Source organism: Coenobita brevimanus, chromosome 26 (genome assembly GCF_032717465.1).
Source record: "Coenobita brevimanus isolate Jiangsu-jjx chromosome 26, ASM3271746v2, whole genome shotgun sequence".
NCBI lineage: Eukaryota > Metazoa > Arthropoda > Malacostraca > Decapoda > Coenobitidae > Coenobita > Coenobita brevimanus.
The window spans coordinates 35,504,966-35,518,088 of NC_136979.1; the positions used below are offsets into that span (position 1 = coordinate 35,504,966).

The 13,123-nt window shown below is 41.7% G+C and overlaps 1 protein-coding gene across 1 annotated transcript in view; it reads left to right on the plus strand.

Moving 5' to 3' along the window:
* LOC145394005 (potassium voltage-gated channel protein Shaw-like) overlaps window positions 1-13,123 on the plus strand; it is an 89,821-nt gene that overhangs the window by 55,005 nt on the left and 21,693 nt on the right. The window contains exons 7-10 of the mRNA XM_080267975.1: window positions 165-376; window positions 1,863-2,072; window positions 7,771-7,905; window positions 9,374-9,437. Of these exons, the coding sequence (XP_080124101.1) occupies window positions 165-376; window positions 1,863-2,072; window positions 7,771-7,905; window positions 9,374-9,437 (621 nt within the window). The remainder of the gene's footprint in view (window positions 1-164; window positions 377-1,862; window positions 2,073-7,770; window positions 7,906-9,373; window positions 9,438-13,123) is intronic.

Sequence of the window (13,123 nt, forward strand, 5' to 3'; positions counted from 1 at the left end):
CCAACCCCACATATTCCCCTACCCAACCCAACACATTCCCTCTTCCACAATCCCACACACTTCCTACACGCATCCCAACCATTCCCCCACCCCGTTTTCCTTCCCCACACATTCCCCCACTCAACACCACGCCTCACACCCTCCCCTTTTCCATCCCCCGACAGAGGACAACGCGGGCAAGGCAGCGGAGGTGATCGAATTCTTCAGCATCATCCGTATCCTGCGCCTGTTCAAGCTGACGCGGCACTCTGGGGGCCTCAAGATCCTCATCCACACTTTCAAGGCTTCGGCCAAGGAGCTCACTCTACTCGTCTTCTTCCTCGTCCTCGGCATCGTCATCTTCGCCAGCTTAGTCTACTACGCGGAGAGGTTGCAGGTGGGTGGTTAGATGCTGGGTGGGTTGGTGTATTAATGGATGGATGAATGGATGGAAGAATTAATGGATGGATGGACGGGTGGACTGCTGGGTGGATTGATGGATGGCTTAGCTGAAGGACAGGTGAATGGCCAGTCGGCTTGAATGACGAACGGGTGAACTGCTCGAGTCATGGATGGGTTGCTGGATGGTTGCAGTGACAGATAGCCGGATGGGTGGACTGCGGGATGGATGGATAGATGTCCTGGTTAATACTATAAATGGATCGATTGGTAGATGGTTGCTTTAAATGACAGACGTGTGGATTACTGGACGGAACACTGACTATGGCTGGTTATGAAATGGTGGATGATCGACTGGAATCCTGAATAAACAGCTGGAATGCTGTGGCTTTGGCTGCTGAATGAGTGGATTGCAAGATGGGTTGATGATTTGTCAATGTATTCTCTTATATAAAAAAAAAAAAAAAAAGCCCGCCCCCAAATCCCATATCTTCCTCTTCAAAACCGACTCACGCATTTTTTTTTTTTTTTCAGCACCTGAATTCAGTCTCAATTCTTTGAGGGGGAAAAAAAAAAAGAAACTCCCTCTTCCTCTGTCATAAACCAGTATCACTATTTCCAAACCCCGCTGCACAATCCTCTGGTTTAATTTCCTCATTCTTTACTGCTTATCCCCATTTTAAAATCTAATGCCCCGTACCCTTACACAGAATTCCCATCTCTCTAATATACATCATTTTTCGCCATTCTATATACAGAGTTCCCCTCCTCAGCCATCAACCTCTTGCATAAACCCCTCTTACTTTTCTACACTAATATACTAAATAACTTCCCGTACATCAGAAAACTAAACAGTATGCCTGGGTGGTTAACTTCTTGGCTGAGGTGGGTTTCTTGAAGCTAATTATCATCTGGCATCAGCATGAATAAAATATTAAGTTCTTTCTTCACCGCCCCAATCTTAATCGAGGTAGCTTTAATTATGTGGATGCTGTGGGTTTCTCTGTTGTAAAATAATTCCACATTAGCCAGAATAAAATGCAAAGCATGTATATCGAAGCCAATGGATTGTCCACAGAGGGTTGGCGACAGTCAGAGAGTAAAGCCTTCCAGATTTAGTCTCCACAGTTTAATGATGGAAACGCTGGCAGGTACACCCACCACGAGGAGAACAAAGCTGACGCACACAAAAATATTCAGAGCCTTTCAGGATGAACGAACGACGAAAAGATTCCCTTGCACACACTTCCCCCACGAGCGATTCTCTTGCACAACTTCTCTCTATTTTCGCCATCACTCCATAAATCCATAACAACCAGTTTGCAACTCTATTCCTTCCATAAATGCCTCTCACTTTCCTTCCTTCATGAGAAAAACACGTACACAAAATCATTATCCATTTTCATTTCTTCACATCCTCTTTTTTTCACACTTCTATTTCCGCCTTTTTTTTTCCTCTTTTTTTAACCACTCCTTTCTGCCAGGCCAACCCTCACAACGACTTCAAGAGCATCCCTGAGGGCCTTTGGTGGGCGATAGTGACGATGACGACTGTGGGCTACGGTGATATGGTGCCCAAGACCTACGTGGGCATGTTCGTGGGCGCCCTCTGTGCCCTCGCCGGCGTACTTACCATCTCACTACCTGTCCCCGTCATCGTATCCAACTTCTCCATGTTCTATAGCCATACGCAGGTACGTCACCTTGTGTGTGTGTGTGTGTGTGTGTGTGTGTGTGTGTGTGTGTGTGTGTGTGTGTGTGTGTGTGTGTGTGTGTGTGTGTCGCATTACATCATCCGTTCAATGACCAGGAAACGAGAAAAATTATATCCTACTGAAGAACTTAATAATGAATGTATAGAAACGACAACGGTCAGGCATTGAAGAAGCGATGAACAAAAGAAAGAAAGAAAGAAAGGGAAAATAAAAACTTAACAGAGGAAAGGGAAAGGCAGTGGTACTTTTATGACTGTGGTCCTGTTATGGTCAGTGTACTTTTATGCTGCGTCGTAATACCCTAAGTGTGCAGGGGAGTGTGGTAGACGGAGGGAAGTGTGGAGGAGGGATAGAAGTGTGGAGGAAAGAGAAGTGTGTAAGAAGAAGAGTGGAGGAAGGATAGAAGGTTGGAGGAAGAGAAAAGTGTGGAGGCAGGAGAGAACTGTGGAGGAAGGAGGGAAGTGTGGACGAGAAGTGTGGAGGAAGGAGAGAAGTGTGGAGAATGGAGAGAAGTGTGGAGGAAAGAGATAAGGATGGAGGAAGAAGATAAGAGTGGATGAAGGAGAAAAGGGTTGAGGAAGAAGAGAAGTGTGGAGGAAGGAAAAAAGTGTGGAGGAAGGTGAGAAATGTGGAGAGTGGAGAGAAGTGTGGAGGAAAGAGTATAAAGGATGAGGAGTGTGTGATGTGCGGAGACAATTACAGAAGTAGGAATATGGAGTAAAGACTGATGTAAGAGGAGAATGTTGAAAAGGAAATAAAGCTTCATAACGAAAGGAGTATGAAAGGAGGACAGAGGTATGAAAGAAAGAAGAAAGTATGAAGTAAAGAAGTATGGAAGAAAATGGAAAGTGTGAATGAAAAGTAATGTATATTTAAAATACGATGAAAGAAGACAGTACGGAATATAGGAAGATAATTTTGTTGAGAAAGAGTGGAGGGGAGTAAGGAGCAAAATGAAGGAAGACGGATATATGGAAAGGAAAGCAATGACGAAGAAGACAAAGGAAAGGCAACACAGAATACCACAGGAGGAGGAGGAGGAGGAGGAGCATGAGGAGAAGCAGGAGCAGCAGGAGGAGGAGGAGCAGGAAGAAAAGGGGTGGAAGAAGAACAGGAAGATGATGAGGAAAGAGGGAAAGGATTATGAGGAGGAGAGGAAGATTAAAGACAGGAAGAATGATGACTTACAAGAGATAATATGACAGATGAATTAAATTAGCTGAGTGACTGATGGGGCACAGAGAGAGAGAGAGAGAGAAAGAGAGAGAGAGAGAGAGGGAAGAGGCCCGGTTTTCTCCTCTCTCTCTCTCTCTCTCTCTCATGATCTTAATTGCCCGTTCCCTGAGTCCTAGCAGTCCTCCTACGGTGTAACACACACACACACACACACACACACACACACACACAATTACAGCTTCCTTTCTCTTGTCTTGTTCTTTCACTCACTTTCCACTTCCACCACACTTTCTTGCCTGTCTCCCTTCTTCCTTCCTTTCCTTTCAAACTATACGCTCTTTTCTCGTCCTTGTTCCTCTTTTTCTTCCCCTTCTGCTCAATCTCTCTCTCTCTCTCTCTCTCTCTCTCAATGCCTTCCCCTCCACCACTTCCTCTCCCTCTCCGCCACCACTCCAGCCCCTCACTTTTCTCTCCCTGTAACACCACTTCTCCACTTGTGTTGCGTTTTTACGTCCTCTCCCACTTTGCCTTGTATTATTTATGCTTCTCTTTTATTACTTTACTTTCTCCAGTTTTTAGCTTATTATTAGTCTTGATTTTCTCCCTTCTTCTAACGTTACTATTTTTCTACTTACCATTTTATCAATATTCTTTCACTACATTTCTTATTTACCTCTTGTTTTTCTTCCTGTTATTTATCTTTCCCCTTTCATTAACCATACTTCTATTATTCTACTTTTACGTTTGCTCTAATTTTATCTTATTTTTGTTCTCTTCTATTCTCTTTTTCATTCCTTCCTTCCAATAACTTTATCCTTGTTCAGTTTTCTCCTACCTTTTCCCAGGCTTGCCTCATTCCGTTCCCATTCCTGTTATCTTATCTCCCTACTCTTCAGCCTTATCCTCCTATTTCCTTATTCTTCACCCCTTCCTCCATACCTCTCTCCTTTCTTCTCTACCTCACCACCTTTCAATGTTGATCGTACCTCAACATTCCTCTTTATTCCTACTTTCTCCTCTTTCCTTCCTCCTTTACCTCTCCTCTTTTTACGCTTTCCTGCCCTCTCTCCTCCCGTTCTTCGTTTTTCCTTTAGCTTCTTTCTCTCTTCCTCCTTCCTTTCTCCTATCCATTTCTTCCCCATTGATCCATCTCATCCATCTTCCTCTCCCTTCTTTCTTCTTTTTTCCTTTCTTCGCTGTCTTTTTTTCCCTTCCATTCTTTTCCTTTTCGACCTTCCTCCTTTCCCCTCTCTTTCTTCCTCCTTATCTCTCTCTCTCTCTCTCTCTCTCTCTCTCACACACACACACACACACACACACACACACACACACACACACACACACACACACACACACACACACACACACACACCATTAGCAACAAAAGTGGCTCCATGTACTAGTTAATCCACAAATCCGGCTTCGCTCCATTATAAACATAGCCAATTATGTCGCATCCCTTACTATTTATCGACAGCGGATCACGGTTAATCTCTCAGCTTTGCGATCAGAGCGAGTTCACCTTTTTCAGTGCGATGTTTTTTTTGTTTTTTTTATTAATCCTCCTGTAACTTAAAAAATGCAGAGACCCCAGACTGAAGTAAATCAATCGCCATTAACCCCCTCAGTACAGTATCAAGCTTCATTCGTACCGTCAGACGATTTTTCTCAGTTTACGTGTGCCATCTCAGATACAAAAACGGTGAAACATTCCTTATTAACCCTCACAGTTCGATGACAATTTCACTCTTGCTACCGCCAAACGTTCATCATTCGCTTCAGTACATATACATTAGACTAGGGGAATCAAAAAGCACTATTCCGTTTTATTCCGTGATTAAAAGAAGGGATTTTAACTGGCAGAGAGTTGCAACATAAAGAGTTACACCGATTCAGCCGCCTGTCTATGTATGGTGAACTCTGGTTAACCCCTCCACCCTTCCTCCTCTCCCTCCAACATGCTACTCTCCCTGTAATATCCAAGTCCCCATCTTCCACGTCCATCTCCCCTTCCCTACATTATGCTACACCTCCCCCATCTTACACCACACCTCGATCCACACACACACCCTCAGCACACCTGCATTTTCCACACTCCCCTTTCTCCCACATCCTCTTCTACCCCATCACCAACCTCCCACCCTCCATCGTACACTACTACCCACATTCCTCACTCCGACTCCCCCCCCCCCATCCCATCTTATCCTGAACTTCAAACAACGTCCCTATCCCACATCCCCTTCTACCTCTTCAGCGTTCGCCCTCCTCCCCCACAATTACATTAACCTCCCACCTCGCAATGACCCTCAATACCCACACCATACCACTCCCTCAACCACCTCCTGTATCCTTCATTATCCCTTCCATTTTCTTTCCATTCGCATCCCATATTCTCCTCCTCTCACAGCCACTCCCCCACCTACATGGCATATTTCATTTCTTCCACATAAACAAACTCTCGCAATTCCTTCCACGCCTCATCCCATTCCCCCTCCCACATCGTACATTCACTCAAGCACACCTTACATTTACCCTGTCTCACATACTCTTCCCACACTATACATCCTCTAACGCCTCAGTCTGTTTGGCCTCCCACAACTTATACTCTCATCAACATCCCACTCTTACTTCTTCACCTTATTATTCTTTCACCCGTATTCTGTGAGGAGTACAAAGGAGTACAAAGGAAAGGACACACCAACATATCTATTAGTCCTTCGGTGCTGTTTGTTGTAGGATAGATTATAACAAACATAACTATCCTATAACTTGAGGATAGAAATCATAAAGGGCATGATCTACGCACACCCACAAGCGAACTTACGAACAACTACTTTTCATGACTAGATGTTGTATTTGTAGGAGTTAAGAGGAAACGTGGGATGGTTTTACGCTCCTCTGCTCGTCCTTCCTGCAAACCCAATCAGAGTTACAACGCGGAACTGATCGTATGTTTGTGTGTGAATCTCGGGCATGATTCACGTATCGACATTTGGTATTGGTGATGGGTTTCTCGCCACAAATTCTCTCTCTCTCTCTCTCTCTCTCTCTCTCTCTCTCTCTCTCCGTTCAATCCATAATTACCTTTCGACTTTTCGTCCTCTCACCTCTCTAATCCCCTCCCTCATCACATGAATATATATTAATTCATTATACGCGTCTATATTTACACTCTAATTAGCTTTTTGCAAGTAGAGTGAAGAAAACTGTGTGTGTGTGTGTGTGTGTGTGTGTGTGTGTGTGTGTGTGTGTGTGTGAGAGAGAGAGAGAGAGAGAGAGAGAGAGAGGGGGGGGGAATTTATATACTCAACACCTTCACTACAACAAGAACCCACTCTAAAGCCTCTAAAGCTACAAAATCCTTCAGTAATGCATACCCAAGCGTTTAATTCCTGCACTACGGCGGGGGAGGGGTTCCTATAAAAAAAAAGAAAAAGAAAAAAAAAAGCGTTTGGAGGTAGAAAAAATATAATAAAAGACGGTATATTTATCAAAGAAGTTGCTGAAGACTAGTCAAAACTGTACTATCACTGCCATTAACATTCTGACATATCTCTGATTCTGAAGTAATAAACTGAACTCCAATCTGACTGATTAATATTTTTACTTCCTTGGCAAAATCTGTTAAGGATACGAGTTTCGAGATAAAGAACAATGTCATAGTCTAACACTACTACTTATTACTGAAAATATTCTTTAACCATGCGTAAAATTGGCATCTCTCCCTCTTGAATGTTGAGCTATAGCATGAGATGATCACAAGGATAAGGTGGTAATCAAGATGAAGCGCTATGAACTGGAGGGAAAGTCACGGTTCTGTCTTATTCTGCCGCTGAATTAAGGGAAATGTACAACTAAATGACGAAAATCTCCGTCTTCATAAAGTAAATCAACTATCCCTTATTATCTCTTACGTTCCTACACAGTTTTGAAAGCGTGTAAAGGAACTACTACCCTCGACCGTACAAGACTCACTACTTCACGAAACAGTGTCATCAGTAAAATATATTCTCTCTTATCCTTGTACCAAACTATTTTTTCACATGCCAGAATATTTGTTTTGCTCTCCATCACAATACCAATAATTTCAGATGCAACGTATCCTGGACTTCACGTATTTAACGCTCCACTCCTTAATTATGGCCACACATTTAGCAGTCTGGATTGCTTTTTCATTTTTACAGTGCTTTGCAAACTACCTATATAACCCTTCCCTTCCTTTCTGGTAATTATCAAACAAGTACAATGATCCATCTTTATTTTTCCCACTGCCGTTTATTCAACAACTATAAAAATACTGGACAGTAGGCTATAACGGGCGTATCCCAGGTAAAATATTAGATTGGGTAACTACCTGATTTCTCATTTCTCCACTATCTACTGTGTGTTCTCTTCGTCTCAATTCACCAGCTCTAATTAACACAGAAGGGCTGGGGAGGCAGGGAATCTCTCACTCCCTGCCTCCACTAACATCACTCTCCACACACCCCTCTACCCCCAGGCGCGGTCCAAGCTGCCCAAGAAGCGGCGTCGCGTGCTACCCGTGGAGCAGCCCAGACGTGCGGCGCGGCAGCTACGGCCTGAAGGTGGTGGGGGAGGCCTTAACCGCAGGATGAACGCCATCAAGCACCATCAGGTACAGCTCTCCCCTCTAGTTTCGCGCTTACAGGCAAGCTTCAAGTTTCGTGCAATATCTTTAGATCCACAAGCTTGGTTCATAATTTTTTTTTCTTTTTACTCTTACTTAGCTTCCATCGTCTCCTATAAAGAGATACGCTTAGTCGAATATCATAAACAAAACGCAGCCACCCTGATCGAAACATGAAACCTGCATATACATACCATTCTTATAACTTCACCCAATTTATCCCTTCAATCCGGCTGACGTCCTTTTTTAGACGATTTTTGCTGCAGGATGAACCCCATCACGCACCACCAGGTACGTTCTATACTGACACACTTTCTTGACACTTTATCTAAAAATTTTCTTAGGACCACATTGACCAATTTCCTTGGTACCATAATTATAAACTTTCTTGACACCATATTCACAAATTTTGTTACTCTGTTTACATACGCACTTCCGTAAGTCCATATTTCAAAGCTTATCAAAGAAACCCCAACCATTTGTACGTGTCATATTTACAAAATGGTTTGAGCTTACAACATGCATAAGACTACCTGTTTTTAATGTTTTTCACTTACGCAGCTATGGAACCAAACACTTCACAACCAAGTAAACCTGCACTGATAAAAAAAAAAAATTCTGACAATTCCCTGTCATATGCAATCAAACTTATTTCTGATGTCATCAAAACTGTTTACCCTAATATTTGGTTCACACAATTTATATACAATCAGAGGAAATATCTGAGTGAAAAAATTAGATACTTTTATAACGCACAAAGACTTTCATCGTAAAGCTTGACAATACTAGAGAGAAATGACTGATGAAACTAATTTTTAAACATAATTTCCAATCAGAAAGACTCGTTTCATGAAAATTAGGTAGACATCCTTCGCTCATACTCCTTCTACTGAGTCCCATTTTTTTTTTCCTTGTCTTATCAATCGCAAAGGTACCAGACACCTGAAAACCAATCATCATCATCCTTCTTCATACGAAAAGGTGGTGGAAATGTTAAAAGAGAAAATAATATACAAGCTCAAACAAATAAATTTCCGACAATATTTCACTTTCCCTGTGACTTATTTACTGCACAATCTGAGTACTCACTTTCTTAAAATCCTCTCCCTATAGAATCCGCTGCAGATGGATGGCACCGCGCTCAAGTCTCAAGCACATTAAGATCTGTTTATCGCTAAATTTGGATAAGATGTATTATAACACTTGTTTTTAAATATGCTTTCCCCAGCACAAATACTAAGCTGGGGTGAACACTAAAAGCGGTAAACAAAGCTAATTTAATTTCTGATAATTCACTGTAATACTGTACAGTACATGAAAACACACACACACACACACACACACACACACACACACACACACACACACACACACATTTCCGAAGTTATTTCACTGTCATCTGGCCTTGTTTACTGTGATAATTTTGCTCTGATCTTCTCATCATCCTCTCCTACAGAACCCGCTGCTGAAGGACGGCATCGCGCCCAAGCTGTCCGGGGCCATGGACAACTTGCTGGCAGGTCAGAGGGCATGGGGGGCGTGTGTGGGGGCAAGGGGGAGGGGGGCTGAGGGTGGGAGGGCAAGCACACAACACTAATAGATCTGTAACCCCTTCACTACGAGAATCACTTTATGCTGGCTCTCTCCGAACGAGTTAATTTTCTTCATACTGTTTCCATACGTCTTTATTTATCTATTTTGTTCTTATCTCCCAATGAGCTTACTCAACTCGTGCCATCTCCAGTCGATTTATATATTAATTTATAGTTTCCAAATCTCTGCCAAATTCACACCAGTATATCTATCTTCATCCGTACTCTAACTGATTTTATTCTTGATACCGCTGGACGATTTTTTTTTTTTTCATATTCTTTCCAGGCATCATTTAGTCGCCGTTTCCTTCACACCATAACCAGTCAATATTCTTCTATCTTTTTCGTTCTATCTCCAGATGAGATTATTTATAGCATTCTTGCTATCTCCACACATCTTGAATTAACTTGTACTATCTCCAGACGTGTTTATTCACTCATATTATCTCCCGCGAGTTTAAGTATTTTTTTATTTTTATGTTACTCTATCCGTGCAGTATAATTATACACGTCCACCACTTCCCATTTCTATATCGGGTCGATGTGTCTGCCTAATAAGTGATAATTATACTCTGCATCAAAGTGCTGCGTATTACTATCACTGATTATTAACTATTCAGCTTAGGAGACCTTCAAACTGAAGGGGATTTATATAAACCCATCATTAATCCCAGCCACAACGAGGGGTCTCTCTCGAGCTAAACCAAGCCGTAGGGCAGTAAAAAAAAAAAAAAAAAAAAAAAAAAAAAAAATCATACTGATGGAGTTGGGTAACAGAGGGGAAGATGAGAGACGGGGAGTATTGTCACACATGTAACTTCAGTGTCTGTTTCTCTTTCTTGCTTGCGACAGTCAGTTTTGATAAAACTGGGCATGGTCACTCCTGCCTGTGTGGCCGGGTTATAGGTACCTGGCATCTGATCATGATATCAATACTTACATAAATAATAATGAAAAACAAGCGAAAACGACAAAATTAATATAACTTCTCGAGTAACTCCCGAACCTACAAATATTCTTCACAATTTATGGGGACTCGATAACCACACACACACACACACACACACAAATCCCCTCCCTCTCTCTCTCTCTATGCGACCCAGGTGGCAGCCATATAAGTGGCATCATCTGGGTTTTCGTTAATACACTCTCATCTCAGCCACAGACCCGATACACTTCTGGCACACTCGGATAGTAACTGGGACACTCAGTATTATTACACACTCCACCCACTGAATGTTGGCAATATTTACGTGTGGCATTTATATTCGTAGCAATAAAGTTATATTACATACATACATAAATACATACATACATTCATACACACTTATATTCATACATACCTGCATACATATATTCATACATACATTCCTACATACCAATATATTCACAATTCCGTACATGTATATATTTTTCGCTGTACGCCATGCAACTGTATTTTAGAAGTATAATAAAAAAATACATATAGGTTAAACTGATTTCCTCTGTTTAACATGCCAGTCTACACAGCTAGTTAAATGCATACTATGAATGTTGTGCAGGCTGTAAGTAAAATATATATACTGTAAATTATTTTCCTCTCCGGATATTAAACCAGAAAATGATCATGCCGACTGTCACTTGTGTAAGCAGATCGAGTTTGTGAGATGAGTCGAGTCAGTGAGAGGAGTATGTAAGGAAGGTTGGCGGCCCCAGCACCGCAGTCCCGGCCATGCCCCACCATTAACGCCCACACCAACCAAACATATTCACCAACTTCCATCAATAAATCCAATACTGTAGACCGCCTCCCCCACCGAACCCCCACCAACCACCCCCCATCGAACCGCCTCCCCCACCAATCTCCCATAGACCCCTCCCCCTCCAAACTCCCACATTACTATTTAACCCCTTCAGTATGACATTTTATACTTTTCCTCCATCCTTCAGACGATTTTAAACGTTCTAATATTAAATACGTACTACTTAGGCAATAACAGAGAAGACCCCTCGTAGTCTATGGCTTCAGAAACTATGTCCGCCAACCCTTCTGGACTCCACGAACCCCCTCCGTACGAAGACATCTGTAATAACACATCCCTGCTACTATCAAGAGCTTTAATTCAGCCTAAGTCTTTCAAAACCATGAAGTATATTTATTTTTTACCTACCTACAGTTATTATTCAGTTTACGGAGGGACACCTAAATATGAAAGGGTTAATAAAAGCGACATGTGACACCTCTAGGTATAGTAACCTAATATGGATAAAATCGCCTGGAGATGGTAAAAATATCAGTAAAATAAGCCACCGAGTTGAAGGAGTTAAGGGAGGTCTCTCGTAGTGAAGGGAGTATAAGCAACCATCGTGGCGGGAGCTTAAATTCTTCTTTTGGACCTGCTGTGGCGAGGTGGGTTCGAGCTCCACACAGACGGGGGTGCTTTGCGGTACGATGTTACTACCATCTCCATCAACCCCTTCAGTGCGGAGACAAGTTATGTTGAATTCCCACCGCCAGACGTGTTATTCAGTTCTGGGATGACCTATATTAGTGAAGGGGTTATATAAAGATTAACCACAGCATTTATATATATATGTAAATTACTGTTTATATTTCTTATAGACGTACAGTTGTGCTCGACTTCTTTTACGTACCCTAATAAAAATAACACCGTATCACCACTATCACCCAATGCATGGTACTTTATAACTATCACTGTTTTTTTTATAGATCACTGTCGTTTTCTAGAGATCACCGTTGGTTTTCACACAATTCACTGTTTGTTTTATATTTGCTTTATAGATCACTGTTGTTTTATACTGATTGCTGTTTTATCACTGTTTTATATTTATCACTGTTGGTCATATAACTGTCACTGTTGGTTTTAAAAATATCACTGTTGACTTTGCACTTGTCAATATACTTCACTGTTGTAATACCTCCCACTTATATTGATCACTGTTTTATGTACTCTTCACTGTTGGCCTCCTATATATTACTAATTTTATATATTACGATTCCATAGATCAGTGTGAGTTTTATAGACCAATTTGTTATACAGTAAATCATCTCGTTTGTTATTTAGCACCGTTTTATAATTCAACGTTATTACCCACATTTATACTGATCCCTGTTGGTTTAAAGTTATTACTGTTGACGCTTGAGATGCAGTGGCTGCCTCTGGGACGGAGTTACTGCTGTTTATATATTACTATTTGTTTACCACTACCTGTATATGTTTACCTGTGTTTCCGGTTTACTGTTTAATGACTTTGGTTCTTCCGGTATTCCTTCGCTTAATTTTTAACATTTCGTGTTAAAGCTTTCATTCTCTCTACCTGTTTATCGACCTTTCTGGCTTGTTTGGTAGCCCTCTGCTTAGTTTTTACGTCCTGCGTGTTACTTCTTTCACCTGGCTTTCACTAGCAATTAAATATTATCGTTGTACATAACTGCAAGTCCCCAAAGTCTAAACAGTTATTAACAATCCATTAAAAATCCATTCTCTAATTTATAAACATGTTTCTCTCCGTTTCCCCTTAAAGTCACCCACATATCTATCTGTTTTCTAAACTCTCCTACTTCCATCATACAACTTCTTCATTTTTCACTCATACATCCATTCGTTCCATAA